The sequence below is a fragment of the Grammomys surdaster genome, unplaced genomic scaffold (genome assembly GCF_004785775.1).
Source record: "Grammomys surdaster isolate TR1022 unplaced genomic scaffold, NIH_TR_1.0 125852, whole genome shotgun sequence".
NCBI lineage: Eukaryota > Metazoa > Chordata > Mammalia > Rodentia > Muridae > Grammomys > Grammomys surdaster.
This window is the reverse complement of record NW_021620678.1, coordinates 3,125,838-3,144,470: the sequence shown is the minus strand read 5'-3', so window position 1 is coordinate 3,144,470 and position 18,633 is coordinate 3,125,838. Positions and strand designations below refer to the sequence as shown.

General features: G+C 51.2%; 1 protein-coding gene across 1 annotated transcript; it reads right to left on the bottom strand.

Annotated features, from left to right (window-relative positions):
• Positions 1-102: 102 nt before the first annotated feature.
• Csdc2 (cold shock domain containing C2) lies at positions 103-13,869 on the bottom strand. Its single transcript, XM_028789976.1, has 4 exons — positions 13,486-13,869; positions 4,029-4,330; positions 2,344-2,466; positions 103-1,973 (listed from the first exon to the last, which is right to left on the bottom strand). The coding sequence occupies exons 2-4, from the start codon at positions 4,205-4,207 to the stop codon at positions 1,811-1,813; spliced, it is 465 nt and encodes a 154-aa protein (XP_028645809.1). The 5' UTR covers positions 4,208-4,330; positions 13,486-13,869; the 3' UTR covers positions 103-1,810.
• Positions 13,870-18,633: the final 4,764 nt, after the last annotated feature.

Genomic DNA, 18,633 nt, shown 5'->3' with positions numbered 1-18,633 from the left:
GGTTTGCCCCAGGACATCTTTGATCCATTGACCCACCAAACATGGTCGATATGCTGTGTCCTTCCTCAGCCCATTCCACAAGAACACTCATAAGGCAGCTCGGGGGCAGGGTGGGTCACAGCTGAGTTTATTGCCAGTGTTAGGAGGCTGGGGGTCCGAGGCTGGGGTCTGAGTGGGGAAGTTTCTGACTTGGCGCTGCAGGGCCCAAGAGTAGGGAGGAGGCCTGTTGTCCCTACCACTCAGGCAGCCTCGAGGTCATGACTGCTAAGGACCTGCTCACAACAGGGAGGCCAGGGTGGGCCTGGGGTTCACCTGAACCGACAAGTTCCTTGTCAAAGGATCTGCCTGTGTTGTAGCACACAGTGCTGGGTTACAGGCATGCTGGAGATTTGAACTCGGGTCCTCAAACTTGCTGAGGACCGTTCTCCAGGGACAAGCCTTGCTGGAGGAGCCTAGTTCACAGTGGGGTGTCAGACAGGTCCTTCCCAGGGTGGAGGACTGGTCAGAACTTGTTAGCAGCTCTAGGCTGCTGGCCTCTTTGCAAATGGTACTAGGACAAGTTGGGGTGCAAATGCCCCAAATGACTACCCTGTGGTCCTGGAACACTTACAAGGCCACCTAGACAACCACTGACCCCTTCATCCTGGTCATCTGTGCTCACATTTGACTTCTGGACTGGGTCTCATAAAGGTCACTATTGTGCCAGGCCCTTCGTGAGCCTGTGACCTCACTTATCCTCTGGTTATGTAATGGACTCTCTAGAAGGGATACATCTTAGCTCCAAAGGGACTCCAGGTAAGAGGGACAGTCACAGTTCGGGATGAACAAGATAAGAGCCACCTCAGCTGCTAACCTGTCAGGGGCTTATAAGAGCCATCGCATAATTCTAGGAAGAAAGTCTGATGGGGGGGGAAGCCCATGATCTCTCTGGCTGAGGACCATTCCTTTGAGTGCCTGGACCTGGCCTTGCCTGAGGTGACAGGTCAGTCCATCACTGCATCCTCAGCCGCTGTCATGGTCAGCACTGGGCAGAGCATCCATGGGGTTTGTGCATCCCGGGTAGAAGAGATGGTTCTGTCCAAGCATGCTGCAGGAAACCATGTCCTCACCTCACCTCAGGGAGTGAGTGAGCCTGGCTTCCCCAGCTCAGGAGGGATCTTAGCTCCATGGGGTTCAAAGAACATCTGCCAGCTGATGAGAGAGGACCGGCCTGACAAGAGGAGCACTTAAGTTCCCTCCTGCTTGCAGCCATGTTCTCTTCAGGGTACCAAATGGGTGGAGACAAGAAGATGGACTAGGTTATCTCAGGGACTGGCCATGAGCCTCCATGTTTTGCCCTCTCCCTCCCTAAAGGAGGCCCCTACAAAGCACTCAGAGGCCTGGCTTCTGAGAGGAAGGGTCCAGGCTGTGGTAGACACCCAGGTTCAGCACAGGAGACAGGAACACAAGCAGACAGGCCTGGGTACTGGAGACAGCAGTGCGGAACAGGCTCACGGGAGAGGGGTCTCCCTGGGTTCTCAAGAACATGACACAGACCCACAGAGACTCAGTATATAGATAATGGGCAAGAGGGTAAGAAGGTGTGTTTACGTGGCAGAGTTGGGAGGAAGGAGAGACAGGCCAAGGTGCGGCTGGTAGCTGCACTCCATCCAACCCTAGGCCGGATCATACAAGTCACGGGTGGAAGCACACATTCACAGCCACAAGCACAGACAGGTGGACAAACAAGCACACCCAAGGGCTGGTCAGCAGCACAGTGGGGGCACAGACCGGCTGCTGCCTGCCTCCTCATGGGGAGAGCCCCACCAGCCTAGGATCCCACAACCTGGCCAGACCATGTCTCGTGGGGGGTATGGGGAGCCAGCTGGGTGAGCACCACTTCCACAGCCTGAAACTTCTGGTTCTTGGGTGGGATGGGACACATCTTGTACGTCACCTCATCTCCTTCCACGGGCACGTACTCCCCCTCGATGCTGGCAGACAGAACGGGAAGGATCAGTTTGACATCAGTCCCCAGGTAGCTCCCAGCCTCCCTAAACCCGGGACCCACAGCCAGCTCTCAGCTGTAGTTTTCTAAGCCATGAAAGGGGAATCTGGATAGTTCTTCCCTCTGAGGGGACAGTGAAGCAGGTCTGGCTCTCAGGACTCCTGTGGCCTTAGCATAGGACCCCAGAGCCTCAGCAGGGATTATCAGGGTTCCTGCCTGACCCCAGCTCACCCCGTCCCAGCATCCCTCGGCAGGGCTAGTCAGCAGGAACGCACACCTCAGCAGCTAGGGGAGGGCTAAGGGAGAGTGGACACTGGGAGGACCTGTCCAGAAACAGGAAAGTAGAGGGGACTCACTCGGAAACATGCACGAAGATGTCCTCGGAGCCATTCTCGGGCGTGATGAAGCCATGGCCCTGCGAGCGTGAGAACTGCTTACAGACGCCCTTGAACACAGGGCCGGCCGAGGCTCGAGCTGTCCTGGGGATAGGGTGGAGGGATTGGAGCTGTGGTCTCGAGAGCCATTCCCAGGCCCCCAACAATACTGCCATTGGATAGATAACAGAGTGGGGCCCAGAGAGGGACACTAGCCTGGCCAGTGTCTCTCAGTGTGATACAAAGGTATCTCCTGGCTCCTTGTCCCTATCCCCCTAAACAGCACCCTCCATCCAGATGTTTAGCTTAAATGGGTTCCACTTGGACGACTTCTGAGTGGAGCCAGGGTGTAGCTCAGTGGTAGACGGAACGCCTGCCACGTGCCTCAGACTTAGTTCTTGGTACCAAAAACCAAGAGGCACCTCACTGTCTCCCATGGCAGTCTAGCACTGCAGGCCACTGTCCCCATGTACTGTTTACTAAGCATCTACTCTAGCTGTGGCTCAGACACAGGTCAATGTACACTTGCTATCCAGATCAGTAACAGAAACCTTGTAGCCAGGCACAGTAGTCCATGCCTGCAAACCCCAGCAGAATCACCACCAGCTCAGAGTCAGCCTGGGCTACATAACAAAGCCTTATCTCAATAAAACACAGGGGTGGTAAGCTGGCTCAGGGGGTAAAAGGACACTTGTTGCCAAGCCTGAACACCTGAGTTTGAACCCCAGAACCTACTCCTCAGAAGTTGTCCCCTGACCTCCACACACAGACTGTGGCATGTACACACACACACCATCAACAATAACAATAAATGTAAGACCTTTGGCTCCCACAAATCCTTCCCATCTGGCCTCACTCAGTTCCTCCAGAGGCCTATGGATGGTCCCTGGCAGTCCAGCCTTCCTTAAAGGGTAACTCTATGCTGTTCCACTTGTCACGCTGAAGTCCCTAGTGTTAGTGTTAGTATTATTTTAAGATGATCTCACTATGTATCTCTGGGACTCAAGTCCCTTCATCTGATGCATCTTTTTTTTTTTTTTTTTTCTTTTTTGGTTTTTCGAGACAGGGTTTCTCTGTGTAGCTCTGGCTGTTCTGGAGCTCACTCTGTAGACCAGGCTGGCCTCGAACTCAGAAATCCACCTGCCTCTGCCTCCCAAGTGCTGGGATTAAAGGCATGTGCCACCACCGCCTGGCTAAATTATTTATTTATTTTATATATATGAATACACTGTAGCTGTCTTCACACACACCAGAAGAGGGCATCAGATCCCATTACAGATGGTTGTGAGCCACCATGTGGTTGCTGGGAATTGAACTCAGGACCTCTGGAAGAGCAGTCAGTGCTCTTAACCACTCTCTCTAGCTCCCTCATCTGGCCCATCTTCAGACTCAGCTAGGACGTCCTAATTTACTGTCCCCAGGCTGTCCTTCCCTAGTATTCAAAACACCTGTGAGTAGTAGCCATGTCTTATCTGTCTTGAAGCCCCAGTCAGCTCTGTAAGAAGTGTTAAGTCTCAAACCCTGGGACAAATGGCTGAGGTGCCTATTGAACAGTAAGTTTTTGTGGGTTGAAGGAATAAGTGAAGGGCCACTGATGTCACTGGAAGGCCACACAGCTTCCTGGGAGGATGGCCTGGCTGGGACCTTGGGGAGGGGAAAGGACTCACGCTGAGTATGTCCTGGTCCGTTTGGTAGGCAGAGGACTGGGCAGGTCCCGAGGAGCGATGCCACCACCACGTTCCCAGATCCTACTGCCCTCCCTGTGGAAGGGGAAAGTGGGCCAGACGGGGGACTTGGGGGAGTGGAGAGGTGGCACCACTGGAGGTGATGTAGACTCTGATGTCATGGTGGGGCCAGCAGGAGAGCCTGGTGGGCTCTGGAGCACAGGGGCCGGTGAAGGACTCTGGTGTCCTTTTGGGCAGGGCCTGGCCTCGCCCTGCTCACTGGCCTCGCCAGCTATGGACTCCGTCTATAAAGAAGAGACAAACCCAGTTAAGCCCAGCCAGGGAACAGTTCGGGACACGAGACATAAGTTGAAGCCAGCCACTCCCAAAGACACTCACAGTCCCACCCTGCCTAGGTATCCTCACCAGTAAGACAAACTAATCAGATAGCTTAGCAGGTACGAGGCTTTGGCTTTAATCCCAAGCACCGAAACAAAACAAGGGAGTGTGGACACAGCTCAGCTGGAGGAATGTTTGTTTAAGTAGCCAATGCCACATAAAACCAGGCAGAGCCCAGTGGCACACACTTTGATCCCAGTGCTTGAGAGGCAGAGTCAGGGGGATCTCTGTGAGTTCGAGGCCTGCCTGGTCTAAGCTAGTTCTAAGACAACCAAGGCTACACACAGAGACCCTGTAACAAAACCAAACAAAAGCAAAAGAGAAACACACACACACACACAATCAAAGCAGTCTTGACAGTGCATGCCTGTAATAATCCCAGCACTCCATAGGTAGAAGGACAAGAACCAGAAGTTCAAGGTTATCCTGGATTCCAGGGGAAGTTTGAGGCCTGGTCACAAGACAAAACAGAGCCTGCTTTAGAATCCCTGAGTTCTTCCTGCTTGCAGTTTAATTCTATAACCCAGGGTGTGGAGGCCGGACAAGTGGCAGCCAAGACAGCTCAGCTGCAGAGGTTTTACCTACGATTTGATGACCTCCCAACTCTGCCCGTAAGACAGAAGTGTGGGTTATACTGGCTGACATGTCTCATTCAGTGTTCTCTCTTGACCTTCGATGTCATTTCCAGCTCTGCACTATGGGGTAGTGTTGGTTCTTATTTTAAAGGAAGCTTGCCCTGGGGCCCAAACGCCATTCAATATGCCCCAAAACAGGAGCAGTAAGCACACGGGGAGCTCTTGGGAACTTCATGTTCTATTTTTCATTAACCCACTTTCTGCCTCTCAAAATGAGGTTGAAGGGCTGAGGATGTGGCTCAGTGGGAGAACACTTACTTAGCATGCTCAAAGGGGGGGGGGAGGTATCCCCATCAAGGGGGGGATAGAGGTACCTGAACAGCCAAGATCCCCACAAGAGATTAGTAATTCCCTAGGGAGGTGATATCTGCTGAGGGTTGAGAGACAGCTTGTATCATGTTGCTTTCCTGTCATACCCTAAGCCCTCAAGAACTGTGGAGTCCCAGAGCCTAAGAGATATTGATACAGAAATTGGGAGAGACAGGTGACCTGGAAGACTTTGGGAACCTCAGGACCAGGAGACCTCCAGTTCTGCTACTACTAGCTGTGATTTTGGGTAGCACTTGAATTGCCCTCTGTTTCCTCATCTGTGCGATGGGGTGGGTACAGCCTGCCTCCGCCTCTCACAGGCCATTGTGAAGCTTGGCCGAGCCTGTAATAGGAAGGCTCTTCCTTTAGTCCCTAGTCACAAAGGAGCAGGGAACAGTCCCCACTTCCCCACACCCTTACTCCTTCACTGCTCATCATTTTGAACGTTTTCCTGCGTTTCTGCTATGGATTCAACTATCACTGAGCCGTAGCCCTAGCACACCAGCCCCTCCCCTCCTTTTTAACAGAGTCTCACTATGCAGCCCTGGCTGTCCTAGAAGTCTGTGTGTAGACCAGGCTGGTTTCTATTCTAACTCACAAAGATCTATCTGCCTCTGCTTCCAGAGTGCTGGGATTAAAGATGGGCGCCACCACATCCATTTGGTGGTGTTGTTTGTTTTGTTTCTTTTTGGTTTGTGGAGACGCAGTTTCATTCTGTAGCCATGGCTGACCTGGAACTGGCTCTGTAGACCAGGCTGGCCTCAAACTCGGAGATCTGCCTGCCTCTACCTGCCTAGTGCTGGGTAAAGGCGTGTGCCATCACTGCCTGACTTTTTTTTCTTTTTGATACAAGATCTTCCCATACTCCCCAGGACGGTTTACCTCCTCTCTCTCCCTCCCCAGTACTCTAGATTGAACCTAGGGCGTCACCCATGCCAGGGCAAGGCTCTACCACTGGGCTGTATCCCCATATCCTACTCACCCTTCTGCAGTGCTCTCTCATAGAACCAAGGCCTCACATTTGCTTAGGAAATGCTTTCCCATGTCATACTCTGTGTCCCTTAAGAGGAAAACAACCAAATCAGAAGCTTCGGGTGAGTGTGGCAATGCACCTGTAACCCTGGCACTCCTGAGGCTGAGACAGAAGTTCCAGGAGATTGCAAGGTCAAGGCCAGTTTGGGCTACAGAGAAAGAACACTGTATCAAACAAAACTCTAACCTTAAAAAAAACAATAAGAAAGGAAGGAAAAAGAAAAAAGGAAGGGAACGAGAGGGAGAGGAGAGGGAGGGGGAGGGGGGAGGGAGACCTGGTGCTGGACATGGTTGCCAGCTAGGCAAGCTCTCTACCACGGAGCTCCACCAGGGATCCCAAACAAATGAACTGCATATGTGACTTGCATCTCAATAAAACTGTTGCCAAAAATAAGGCAGGCACCAAAGTCCCCGGATGACCCAGCCTGGGAAGCACTGGTTCCCGTCCCTGGGTCTTTGCTTCTGTCTTCCCTGGGAACCAGGGCCATTGAACCTCCTCACTGCAGTCTCCTAAGGCTGGTAGTGTGCTTGTCTATGACAGCCAGGGGAGCCACAGTGGTTACCAAGGAGACAGGGACTGCTCCACCTGCCAGGTGATAGCGGCTGGGCAGAGGGAGGAAAGGCAAAGTGGGTGGGGTGGGCAGCAAGGTAAGCTGCTATCGAAGAGAAGCTCAAGCCGCCACCGGGTGAGCTCTGGAAGTGTGACAGGGGCGGTCCTAGCGAGCCACAGAATGAGCAGGCCTTCCCTGGACTCTTCATCCTAGGTAAGGAGGGCAGGGGCTGGCTAGGGGCAGTTTCTACATCTGGAAGTGTCTCCAGCAGGCCTGGCCTCATCTCCCCAGCTAGGGTGCTGCGTGAGGACAAGAGGCCCTCCTCTCTCAAGGGTTCACTGAGGGTGGAAGTGGGTGAACGTGGCCGAGCCAGGCAGGTGCTACAGCCTGGGCGTCCGCTCCCTGTCCGCTCCTTTCACACAGCACTGGTTCCCGACGGGACCTACTCTCCTCCCTCCTTTACAGACGGCTCCTCTGTCCCTGGCTGCCTTCCCTGCCCCACAGCTCCCCTTTCTGGACTTAATTCCTGCAGCATCCCTTAAGGGTTAGTGTTATTACCCAACTGTACAGACAAAAATAAAAGAGAGAGGGAGAGAGGGAGAGAGAGAATGAGTGAGGCTCTGGTTAAATCAATCAAGGGCACAGTGTCTTAGGCAGAACCTAACCAGGACACAGAGTCTGAGGCTTCGAAGTGATAGGTCTGGAGGCTTCTATCAGATCCTACAATGGTATTGACGCAGACATTTTTGGTTTGTTTGTTTGCTTGTTTGTTTTGTTGCATATGAGTGTGTGTGTGTGTGTGTGTGTGTGTGTGTGTGTACATACTGTGTGTACACAGATGTGGAGGAGGCCAAAGGCTCAGGTTGAATGTCTTTCTCTCATGTTCTCCACTTTATTCTTCAAAACAGGGTCTTGGTTTCTCAGTCTTGAGCTCAGGGAAAGACTAGCCTGGCTGACCGGTGAGCTTCAGGGATCTCCCTGCCTCCGTCCTCCAGTGCTGTGTTACAGAGGAACTCTGGTGGGCCTGGCTGTTACATGCGTGTCAGGGATCAAGCTCAGGGCCCGTGCTTGCAGAGAGCTTGCTATGTACACTCACTGAGCTATCTCCGCAGCCCCCTTGTGGCCTTTTTATTTGGAACTGGAGGAGAGTCAGAGTCTCCCTGTAAGAGTTGTCCTTCAACTTCCTATGTAACCCAAACTGGACTAGACTTTGTAATCCCTCTGCCTCAGCCTCCCACATCCTGGGATTATAGGCCTGCTCCACAATGCCTGGCTGCTATTACATTTTTTTATTTGTTTTAGATTTATTTTATTATTTTTAACTACACGTATATATGTGTTTGTGCACGTGTCATGTATGAGTGCAGATGTCTACAGAGACGCAGTTACAGGCAGTTGTGAGCCATACAACATGGGTGCCAGGAAAGGAACTCAGGTCCTCTGGAAGAGCAGAAACCACTCTTAACCTGTGAGCCACCTCTCCAGTGCCCCTCCCCTTTTCTTTTGAGACAACGTTTTGTATAGTCCAAATGTAGTCTAAGCTGGCCTTAAACTAGGTTCAAATTTGTTTTCTTAAGATTTTAATTTTTGCCGGGCGTTGGTGGCGCACGCCTTTAATCCCAGCACTTGGGAGGCAGAGGCAGGCGGATTTCTGAGTTCGAGGCCAGCCTGGTCTACAGAGTGAGTTCAAGGACAGCCAGGGCTACACAGAGAAACCCTGTCTCGAAAAACCAAAAAAAAAAAAAAAAAAAGATTTTAATTTTTTTGATCTGGACAGTGGTGGCACGCAGGAGGAGGCAGAGGCAGGCAGATCTCTTTGTGTTTGAGACTAGCCTGGTCTACAGACCTAGTTCCAGAGCAGGTAGGGATACACAGAGAAATCCTGTCTTGAAAAAACAAAACTAAATAACTAACTAAATAAAAATACGCTGAGCAGTGGTGGCGCACGCCTTTAATCCCAGCACTTGGGAGGCAGAGGCAGGTGGATTTCTGAGTTTGAGGCCAGCCTGGTCTACAGAGTGAGTTCCAGGACAGCTAGGGCTCCACAGAGAAACCCTGTCTCAAAACAAAACAAAACAAAACAAAACAAAAAAAATACAATATTTAAATTGTATTTACTCATCTATCCACTTCGTGTGAACATGTTGTATGCACATGTTTGTAGTACCCACAGTGTCCAGAAGAGGGCATCAGATTCTGCCCGAGCTAGACTAACAGGTGATTGTAAGTCACCTGATGTGTGTGCTCAGAGCCAGATTCATGTCTTCTCCAAGAGCAGCAAGTGCTTTTATTGTTGTTTTGTTTTGTTTTTAGTTTTTTCGAGACAGGGTTCCTCTGTGTAGCCCTGGCTGTCCTGGAACTCACTCTGTAGACCAGGGTGGCCTTGAACTCAGAAATCCACCTGCAGCAAGTGCTTTTAATGGATGAGCCGTTGCTCCAGATCTTGAACATGTATGTAGTCATATGGCCAAGGATGAACTTCTGACCTACACCTCTGAGTAGTGGGATTTCAAGGCTAGACCAATGACGATAACGATGTTTCAAGTTGCTATTATTTCTTTGACCGGATTCGACTCTCTCTAGGACCAGAAAGGGATCAGAGCCAGAAAGATTATGAAACACCTAGGGAGTCCAGGGAGATGAGAACAAGAAAATGTAGAGCAAGACTCCACCTCAGACCTTGTTTCCAGAATATTGATTCAGGGAAGGACAGACAGAACCAAGGCTTTCCTTGTTTGGATTCCAGCACCATGCAAAAAGCCTTTCGGGTTTCTTGTTTTTGTTTTACATTTGTTTATTTCTTGCTTTTGTTTTACATTTGTTTATTTACTGGGGTTGTGGGCAGGAGGCTGAGTCGGTCTCAAGTAGCCAATTGTAGCCTTAAACTCCTAAACTTCTGCCTCCATCACCTGGATGCTGGGTTATAGGTGAGGATTTCCATCACACCCCATTTATGTTTAGTTCTGGAGATAACACACAGGCCCGCATACAAGAAGGGCAATGTGAGACCCAGAACATGAGCCATAGGCATATCCTTGGCCATGCACAGTGGCTCTGGCCTACCCTTCCCTGCATGAAAGCCAAACAAACAGACAGTGGTGGAGCCATGCAAACCTAAAACACCAGAACTGTTTGGAGATATCCCAAGGTGTGATACAGTGTCACAGGACCATGACACTCAGGACAGTGAGTCAGCCCTGGCAATAGGTGACCAGAGCCAGCTGGAACTTGGCTCTAATTCTCAGCTCCTCCCTCCTAAAAAATGGGGTATACCTGGTGGTACATGCCTTTAATCCCAGCACTCAAGAGGCAGAGGCAGGCAGATCTCTGTGAGTGCAAAGCCAGCTTGGTCTGCAGAGTGAGTTCCTGGACAGCCAGGGCTACATGAGAAATCTTGTCTCAAAGAACAAAAACAAACAAAACAAAACAAAAGAAAAGAAAACAAAAGAGGAGGAAGAGTTACAAGTGGCTATCTTGACAATGAGAACCCCCTTAGATGTGGGCACCTCAGGGAAAGCAAGAGGCTGCAGCAGCAGCACTGTGTGACCTTGGATAAGCAGCTGTCATTCTCTGGGCTTCACCTGTATCCCTAGACACATGAATCATTAGGATCCAGATGACTGATGAAGGCCAGAGAGACCAACCCGCCTCTGAGGTTATCAAAATATCCATATGGGCTTACCCAAGGAGGTGATTCCCAACCCTGTCCTACAAAATTGACACACACATACAACCAAAATAAATGGAGTGGCAAACACCAGGGCAGTATACACAGGGAAGAGAGCCTTGGACTTACAAGGGCCTCATCTACTGTGGAATATGACACTAGCTGGCCAGTCCTTATTTGGCAAGTCTCTGCCACCCTCTTTCAGCTTAACCACCTGTCAGGCTCTTGTCCCATTTGTGCCTCATAAGAACCCTAAACAGTAATTATCACCAACATACCTATTCTTCAGAAGAGTAAACTGAGGCCCAGGGAGGTGAAGAGACTTGCCGAGGTCACCTTCCTGGCCTGGCAGCCCTCTTGAGCCCCAGAGAGGTCTGGAAGAGGGCTGTGTAGCCGAGGCAAGGAGAGAAAACCCTCAATTCTCTGTATAAAACCTCCCACTACCAGCCTCCCCGGAGAACGATGTACAGAGCCGTAGAAGAACTGGGGAGCCAGGATTTGGGGTTCTATTTCTGGTGCTGTGCTGACTCAGACCATGACCTTGGGTGAATTACTCACCAGCTCTGTGAAGCTTAGAAACAACACCCCCAATAAGTGTTCCAGCTCCAAGTCCCCATTATAGGGGTGCCACTAGGGAGGAATGGGTACAATTTAAAAATAGAAAGACAGGGACCACAAAGGATGGCGGTGGAAGAGCTGAATGTCTCAGGCTTGTCCATGCTGGGTCCTGGGGAGGTGACAACAACCTTGGGACCACCAGACAGAAGTGCCACCTGCCTGCTTCCTCCCTCCCCAGGTTCCCAGATACTTCTTAGAATATATATCAGTTGCCCCTGCAGCTGGAGGTGACCTAATTAAAGCTCCTTTCCCTCCACTGTGTGTGTGTGTGTGTGTGTGTGTGTGTGTGTGTGTGTGGTGTCAGGGGCTGTCCCAGCCAATCCTAAAGATTAATTATTTAAGTGGCTTTTTCCTCCTGCACACCAGCCCAGGCGGCCCTGAGACTCTTGGTCTTAAGGCCTCTGGGCTTTTCTGGCATTAGAGGAGGGATGGAAAGCCAGGACCCCAGTTCATAGACAAGCTCCACCTCTGCCTGACTGTGTGAGCTGAAACAAGTCACCTTCCCATTCCAGGTTCTCTGGAGAGAGGACTATACTGGCCAAAGTCACACACAGTGGCAGAGTGGCAATGCTCAGTGTGGTCTCAAAGTCCCTGGCCTTCCCAGGGTGTTAAGTCACCCCAGTCTAGTGACTATCATTTCTAGGGGAGGGGGGGTGTGCCGGCCCCACCCTGAATTTTACTCCCTCACCTTGCTGAACATCTCCCCTAAGCTGCCTGTGTACAGGGCTCTGGGTCCTGGACACCACCAGGCGTGTGACTACTGATTGTGACCGGCCCAATTAGTCCAAGAGCACCCTCTGCTGGGTATCACCTGCACAAGGTGGGGCAACGCAGGGTTGGGGGAGGCACTCCGCCTTTGGATGGGCTGGCAAATATCCCTACTCCCCCATTTATCCACCCCTGGGGATCCTTGAGGGCCACGAGGGAGCCTCCTCCTTAGCCAATAAGCATCTTCAAACCTTGTCCAGCCATCTGTCTCCGGGCCTGGGACAACTTGGTGCGTTCTCCTGGGACCCTTCGCCGCTAGCTTCTGTTTGCACTAGTTGTGTTAAGGTGGGGCCGGTGAGACAAGGATTGACAAATAGGTGTTTTGGGGAAATGCAATGTGAGACATGGGTGGGAGCCACTCAGAACCTGGGCATTCAGGTCCAGAGACCTCTGGGATGGAGTCGGATTTGGGAAAGAGCTCTCCCCACCCCCACTCCCACCGCCACCCCTCCCCACTCCCATCCTTCCCAGGGAAAGGCTCTGACTGGATGGCATCTAAGTAAGCCAGTGCCAGGCTGTCGGAGAGGGTGCCCACCTCCTGCCAGGCACACTTCCTTCTCCCCTCCCCCAGCCCCAGCGGATGCAGCAGTTCACACTCTGGATTTATTATTGTTCTCAGTCCTGCCCCCCTCCTCCCTGGGAAGCGCCTGCAGCCTGGCAGCCTGGCAGCCTGGCAGCCTGGCAGGAACCTGCTGTCTCCTTGTGGGTGCCAGCATGGCCCCTTATCTCCATTCAGTCTCCTTCTGCCAGGGTCAGACCACTCAGGGGCTCGATGCCAGCCAAGGCCAACCCGAGTCCTTGCATCCCACAGAAAGGGTTGCCGAGCCACTGGTCTATCACCCCCTGTCCTATAGTGGGCTGCACCCAAGCAAAGGAGGAGGTCAGAGCTAGCCCAGCATGCGGGGGAGAGCAAGGACTCAGTAGGGTGACATAAAGGCAAAAATAACATGGAGCCATCCCTCCAGCCAGTTGACACAATTATCTCTGCCACACTAGGGAAAATAGTGAGGGAAGACAGCTGCTCTGGGTCCCCCTGTCTGCCCCAGGCAGTTCCTCCCCTCTGCCCTGGCCTCAATGCAGATTCCAGGGGCAAGATCCAGCTGTGCTCCGGACTAGCCTTTTAGAGTCTGGAAGGAGTCACGGCTTTCCCTCACCCAGTTCCCAGACCGGAGGCTGCGGCTTGGCAGGATGCTGCTGTTACCTGGTTCTCAACCCAGACGGGAGTCCCAGACACAGACATTCACACACATTCAGACGCGCGGGAGCCACTCCGCCTCAGCTTTTCTAGAGGGTCAAGGAGAGAGAAGGGAAGGGCAGTGGGCTCCGCTGTGTCCCCAGCATCCTCTAAGCAGAGCAGAGCTGGCTGATGCAGCTACGCGACCTTTCCAGCCTCACTCCACACATGCTTTCTCGGTACCATCAGCCCTCGTGCCCCTGCCTCTGCTACAATTTCCATCACGGGCTTCCTTCAGGTCCCTTACCTCGCCGTGACAGCTGGGTCCAGGCACGGTCTCCTGTAGTGGGCAGCACCCGATCTCTCTGGACCGTGGAGCTGGCTGGCAAGGGTCACGTCTGGATGATGCACTCTCCGTGGTGTGTGTGTGTGTGTGTGTGTGTGTGTGTGTGTGTTATGCAGAAGGCACCTCGGCCCCTCACTCACTCACTCACACACGCCCTCCTGCTGACGTCAGGATGTGCTGGAGGGAGGGACTGGGATGGGAATTTGTACTCCTAGCTTAAAGGGACACTAAAGCTATCTCTTTACTGGCCCAGACACCACCTCCTGAGCCAGGCAAGTGCTGGGTGAGTGGCTAAGCTGCGTCCCTTAGAGTTTTACTGCTTCTTGTTTTGGAAAGTGGCTTTTATTGCTGGGCTAAGGTATAATTTGCCCTACTAGGTCAGGGTAGCTGCTGGGAAATGCAGGGCAGGAAGAGCTAGAGACAGTGTGCATTCTTGGTGATTGGGGAACAGTCAGGGTGCTGGGAAGTGTTTATGCTCAATGAGAGGGCCTGCAGGGTGGGAGGATGTATTCTGGAGAAGGAAGGCCAGAGAAGAGAGGAGACCCTCTGGGAACAAGCCAGGTTCCTAGGGACTCCCAGACATTCCTTTCCCTCTGGAGTCTCAGAGGGCACCCAGCAGCTGTGCTCAGCTCTGTCCCCTCAGAGCATCTGAGATCTCCATGTGAAGAATGTGCTCGAATTTCTTTGGCATACATTAGGTCCTTGGGAGGGGCTACCAAATCCAGGGGAAGAGATCTCTAAAAGAATAATGAGTGTCTCTGTGTATGTGTCTCTTTCTTATACATGCACACACACATGCATGCACACATACACAGGGGGTGTCTGCGTGTCTGAGTGTCTGGGGGCTTTTAGAAGTGAGGCCAGACTCCACAGATTCAGTCCAAGCAGCTTAGATCTCTTCAGACAGCTCTGGATTTGACTCTTAAGACCTCAGGCAAATCCCTTTAGGACTCCAGTGCTCCCCAAGAGGACAGCTAAGGCTCACCTGTCTATGAGCTCAGGGTCAGGCTTCAGGAGGCCTCTGCAAAGAGCTTCTCTCTGCCTCCTCCTGGTCCCTTCTCCTAAACTTCAGCTTAGAGAGCCGTCTTCCCCAGGTGTCACTTAGTACTACTGGGTCACGAGGAGGTGCCCTTTGTGCTGGCACAGACCAATAAGCCCCAGCCCTCAGGAGGATGAAGCTGACAGATTTCAAGTTTGAGTTCAGACCTTGTCTCAAAAAAACAAAAACAAAAACAAAAACAAAAACAAAAACAAAAAACAAGTCAAAACAGACATGACAGGGGCTGGAGAGATGACTCAGTGGTTAAGAGCACTGGCTGCTCTTCCAGAGGACCCAGGTTCAATTCCCAGCATCCACGTGGCAGCTCCCAACTGCCTGTAACTCCAATTCCAGGGGATCTAACACCTTCACGAAGACATGAATTCAGGCAACACATCAAGGGAACATGAAATAAAGATAAAGAACAAATTTAAACAATTAGAAAGAAAATTAGACTTGACAGGGCATACCTGTGATCCCAGCACTGAGGAGGCCAAGATTGCTTTGAGGCCAGCCTAGACTCTATGAGAAGACCCCTGTGTCCTAAAAACAAAACAAAACAAACAAACCAGTGCTCAGTAGTTACACTGCTTTTCTGGGGAGCCTGCATGGGTCCCAGCTCCCAAGCATGGCAAGTCACAACTGCCTAGAACTCCAGCTCCAGGGGGTTCCAACTCACCTGCACACATGTGGCATGTTCCTGCATAGACACACATACACCATACACATAAACAAAAATCATTTTTAAAAAATCACAAAGACATACACTGGAACAAAGGGAAAGAAAGAGAGAGGAATGGTAACAAGTAAGAAAAAAAATCTAATGAGGGTAGTTCAGATGTACTTAGGGCTCCTCCGAGCCGTGCAGTATGCTTTGCCATTGATTGATTGATTGATTGATTGATTGATTGTTTTCAAGACAGAATTTCTCTGTTTAGCCTTGACTGTCCTGAAACTCAATCTGTAGACTAGGCTGGACTTGAACTCACAGAGATCTGCCTGCCTCTGCCTCCTGAGTGCTGGGAATGAAAGTATGCGCCACCATCACCTGGTGCTTTGACCTTTTTTAATGCACATGACAGATTCGCTCATTTTTGTAGACCTTACTGTACTAGAGAGGAAAGGGAGGCCAGCAGGGAGAAGAATTTGCCTGTGTTAGTGAGCTGGTTATAGGGTATTGGAATGCAGCACCACGCATGCCCACGGGCCCAGAAATAGTTTTGTTGCTGTGGGCTTTTTTGTTTTATTTTTCAGACAAGGACATATTAGAGAGTCTAGGTTGGCTTGGAACTTATTCTGTAGACCTGGCTGGCCTTAAACTCACAGAGATGTACCTGCCTCTGCCTCCCGAGACCTGGGATTAGAGGTGTGCACCACCACATATGTCCCTTCCTAGGACTTCTTAGATTGATTATGCTTCTGACAGTACAGGAGGGACTGAGCCCCTGTCTCTGTCCACAAAGACCCAGAATGCTGCCTTAATTCTAGTCCTGTTCTGAGCACCACACCAAGGAGTCTTCCTCTCTCTTTCAGTTTCCCATTTCCCTCTTTGTCTTTTTCTTCTTTAAAAAAACAAGTGAATGTCAGCTTCCTTTGAGACAAGGTCTGTCTGTGTAGCCCAGATCGACCTCAAGCTTGTGACCATCCTGCTTCAGTCTCCTAAGAGCTAGGGTCACAGGCATGTGCTAACCAGTCTCTGCCTTCCTTGTTTGTTTTTGAGACAGTCTCTCAAGGACCCCAGGCTAGGTTTGAACTTGTGCTAGAGGAAGACTGTGAACTGCTGAGAATCTATATCCTGGATGCTGGGTCACAAGCATGTGCTACTGTTACTGTACCTTCCTCCACCTTTTCTCTTCTCTACCCCCAAATTCTCTACTCCTCCATCTCTTCCTCCTTCTTTCAGGGGGCTTCATTGTCTTACAGCTCAGAAGTAATAGACTGGCAGAACAGAGACCTGAGCTAGCCTTGAACTCACTAAGTACCCCAGGCTGGCCGGCCTTAAACTCACAGAGTCTTCCAAATGCATCAACCTGTCCTCACAGAGGAAGGGAAGGCAAGGATGGCTACCAGAGATTTCTTGTTGCCTGTCATCCACTTTCCCACCTGCGTGGAGAATGTGGGGGTGTGGTGTCTTGGTGTCACATGACTCACCTCTTCCCTCTCCCTCTCAGAACCCTTAGTCCATTCTGGCACAACACAGCCAGTGACCCAAGCTGAGATCCAATATTGGTGCTCAGTCTGTCTTACCAGTGGCCTTGAACTGAGTGACCAAAGAGTGGCCAGGGAGGATTTCTCTGAGCTCCAGGATGGACACGGCTTGCCTGAACCTAGAAAGCAGCTGTGGGCAGAGGGATTCATCAGAGGACTAGGTTGGGGCTGATAGAGCAGGAAGAGTGGGGGAATCAGTGTTAGGAATTGAGGGGAGAGGCAGGACTCAAAGGCCAGCTGTGGGGAGGCTGGGATTTGGTCCTTTGTGGACCAGGCTAAGGCCGGGGGCTGAGGTCTTCTCATCCAGTTTCCTTGCTGACCCTGTCACTGGTAAACACAAGCCGGAGCTGTCAGGCAGCAGAGCACAGTGAATGAAGGAGGGTGGCGGCCGTTTGAAATAGTGTGGTGATTACCCCACGCACAGAGAGAGAGACCACAGCTGTTCATTCAGGAAGTGAGCAGCAGAGACACACCCGCCCACCCACCAGCCGCTGAGTAACAAAGAAATCCTCTGCTTGCATCCAGGGGCTCTGTGTGAAGGCTATTTTTGTGAGAAGCTTGAAAATTCAAGCTCCATCTCCTGGACCGCCTTCCTTAACCTGGAGAAGCAGAGAGAGGAGGGGAGAACCTCACAGCCTTGAGGTTCTCTGGACACACCTCAGTCTCGCTCCTAAAATCCACCATAACCAAGTGACAGTGCTAGGCCCTGACCAGCGTGGCACCAACCAATTTAACCCTTCAGTGCCCACAGATCCCAGTGGTGAGGAGGGGTTAAGAACATTGTCCACCCAGGTGTAGTGGCTCATACGTGTGATCCCAGCACTCAGGATGGTGAAGCAGGAGGATTGCCTTGAGTTTGAGGCCAGAATGGTCTGTCTACAGTGAGTTCCAAGCCTGCCTTCGGTACATAACGAGTCTCTGTCTCAAATTAAAGCAAAACAAGAAACATACTCAGGGTCACACAGCTGTCATCGTACCCAGGGTCACACAGCTGTCATCGTACCCAGGGTCACACAGCTGTCATCGTACCCAGGGTCACACAGCTGTCATCGCACAATGTTGCACACCTGTCATCCCAGCACTTGAGGAGAAGTAGGGAAATGAGGAGTTTGAGGGCAGCCTGGGCTACATAGTCATACTTTATCTTGGAGGGTTAAAAATAAAAGGCCTGGGCTCTGGCTCCATGACATTCTTGTTCTTTCTGCCACAGTGCATTTGAAGTGGCTTTTTTCCCCCTGGGCACCCATCTCCGCTGCCGTGGGACACAGGCCTAGCCTGTGCTAACATTTCTGCCTATAAATTAGGATGGCTTTCCACTCCCCTGCCACCAGCTGATCGCCATCCTCACTAATTTAAGTACTATTCTGCAAGACACAGTCTCTTTAGGCACTTAAAAAAAAAGAGTAATGTATCTATTTATGTGTCCATCCCACAGGCTCACTGTAGTATGTGGGAAGAGGGAGGAGGGGGGAGGGAGGAGGGAGGAGGACAGGTTTGGAGAGTTGGTTTTATCCTTTCGTTTTTATTTGTTGATATTCCGGTACAGGGTTTCTCTTGCAGCCCTGAGTGACCTGGAACTCCCTCTCTGGACCAGACTGGCCTTGAACTCAAAGATCAGCCTTGATTCTGCCCTGGGAATGTTGGGATTAAAGGTATGCAGCATCATCTCCTGGCTAAATTTAAAAATCTGAAGGTACAGAAAATTTACACAATACTCTGATGAATCTTTAGATGAAGTTTATATTTTAGCAAAAGTTTTAATTAAAACCAAGGAAAGGAGATGAGAGAAGCAACAGTATTCCTATTGGGAATACTCTAATTTTCAGCTGTTTGGAAGCACATAATGTCATTTCCTGGGCTGT

Excerpts from the sequence above, each read along its gene's own strand:
- Csdc2 (XM_028789976.1), bottom strand. The coding sequence starts at position 4,207 with ATGACATCAGAGTCTACATCACCTCCAGTGGTGCCACCTCTCCACTCC. Across the intron at positions 2,467-4,028 it reads CGGACCAGGACATACTCAGC|GACAGCTCGAGCCTCGGCCG; the intron begins GTGAGTCCTTTC and ends CCCTATCCCCAG. Across the intron at positions 1,974-2,343 it reads ATCTTCGTGCATGTTTCCGA|CATCGAGGGGGAGTACGTGC; the intron begins GTGAGTCCCCTC and ends TCTGTCTGCCAG.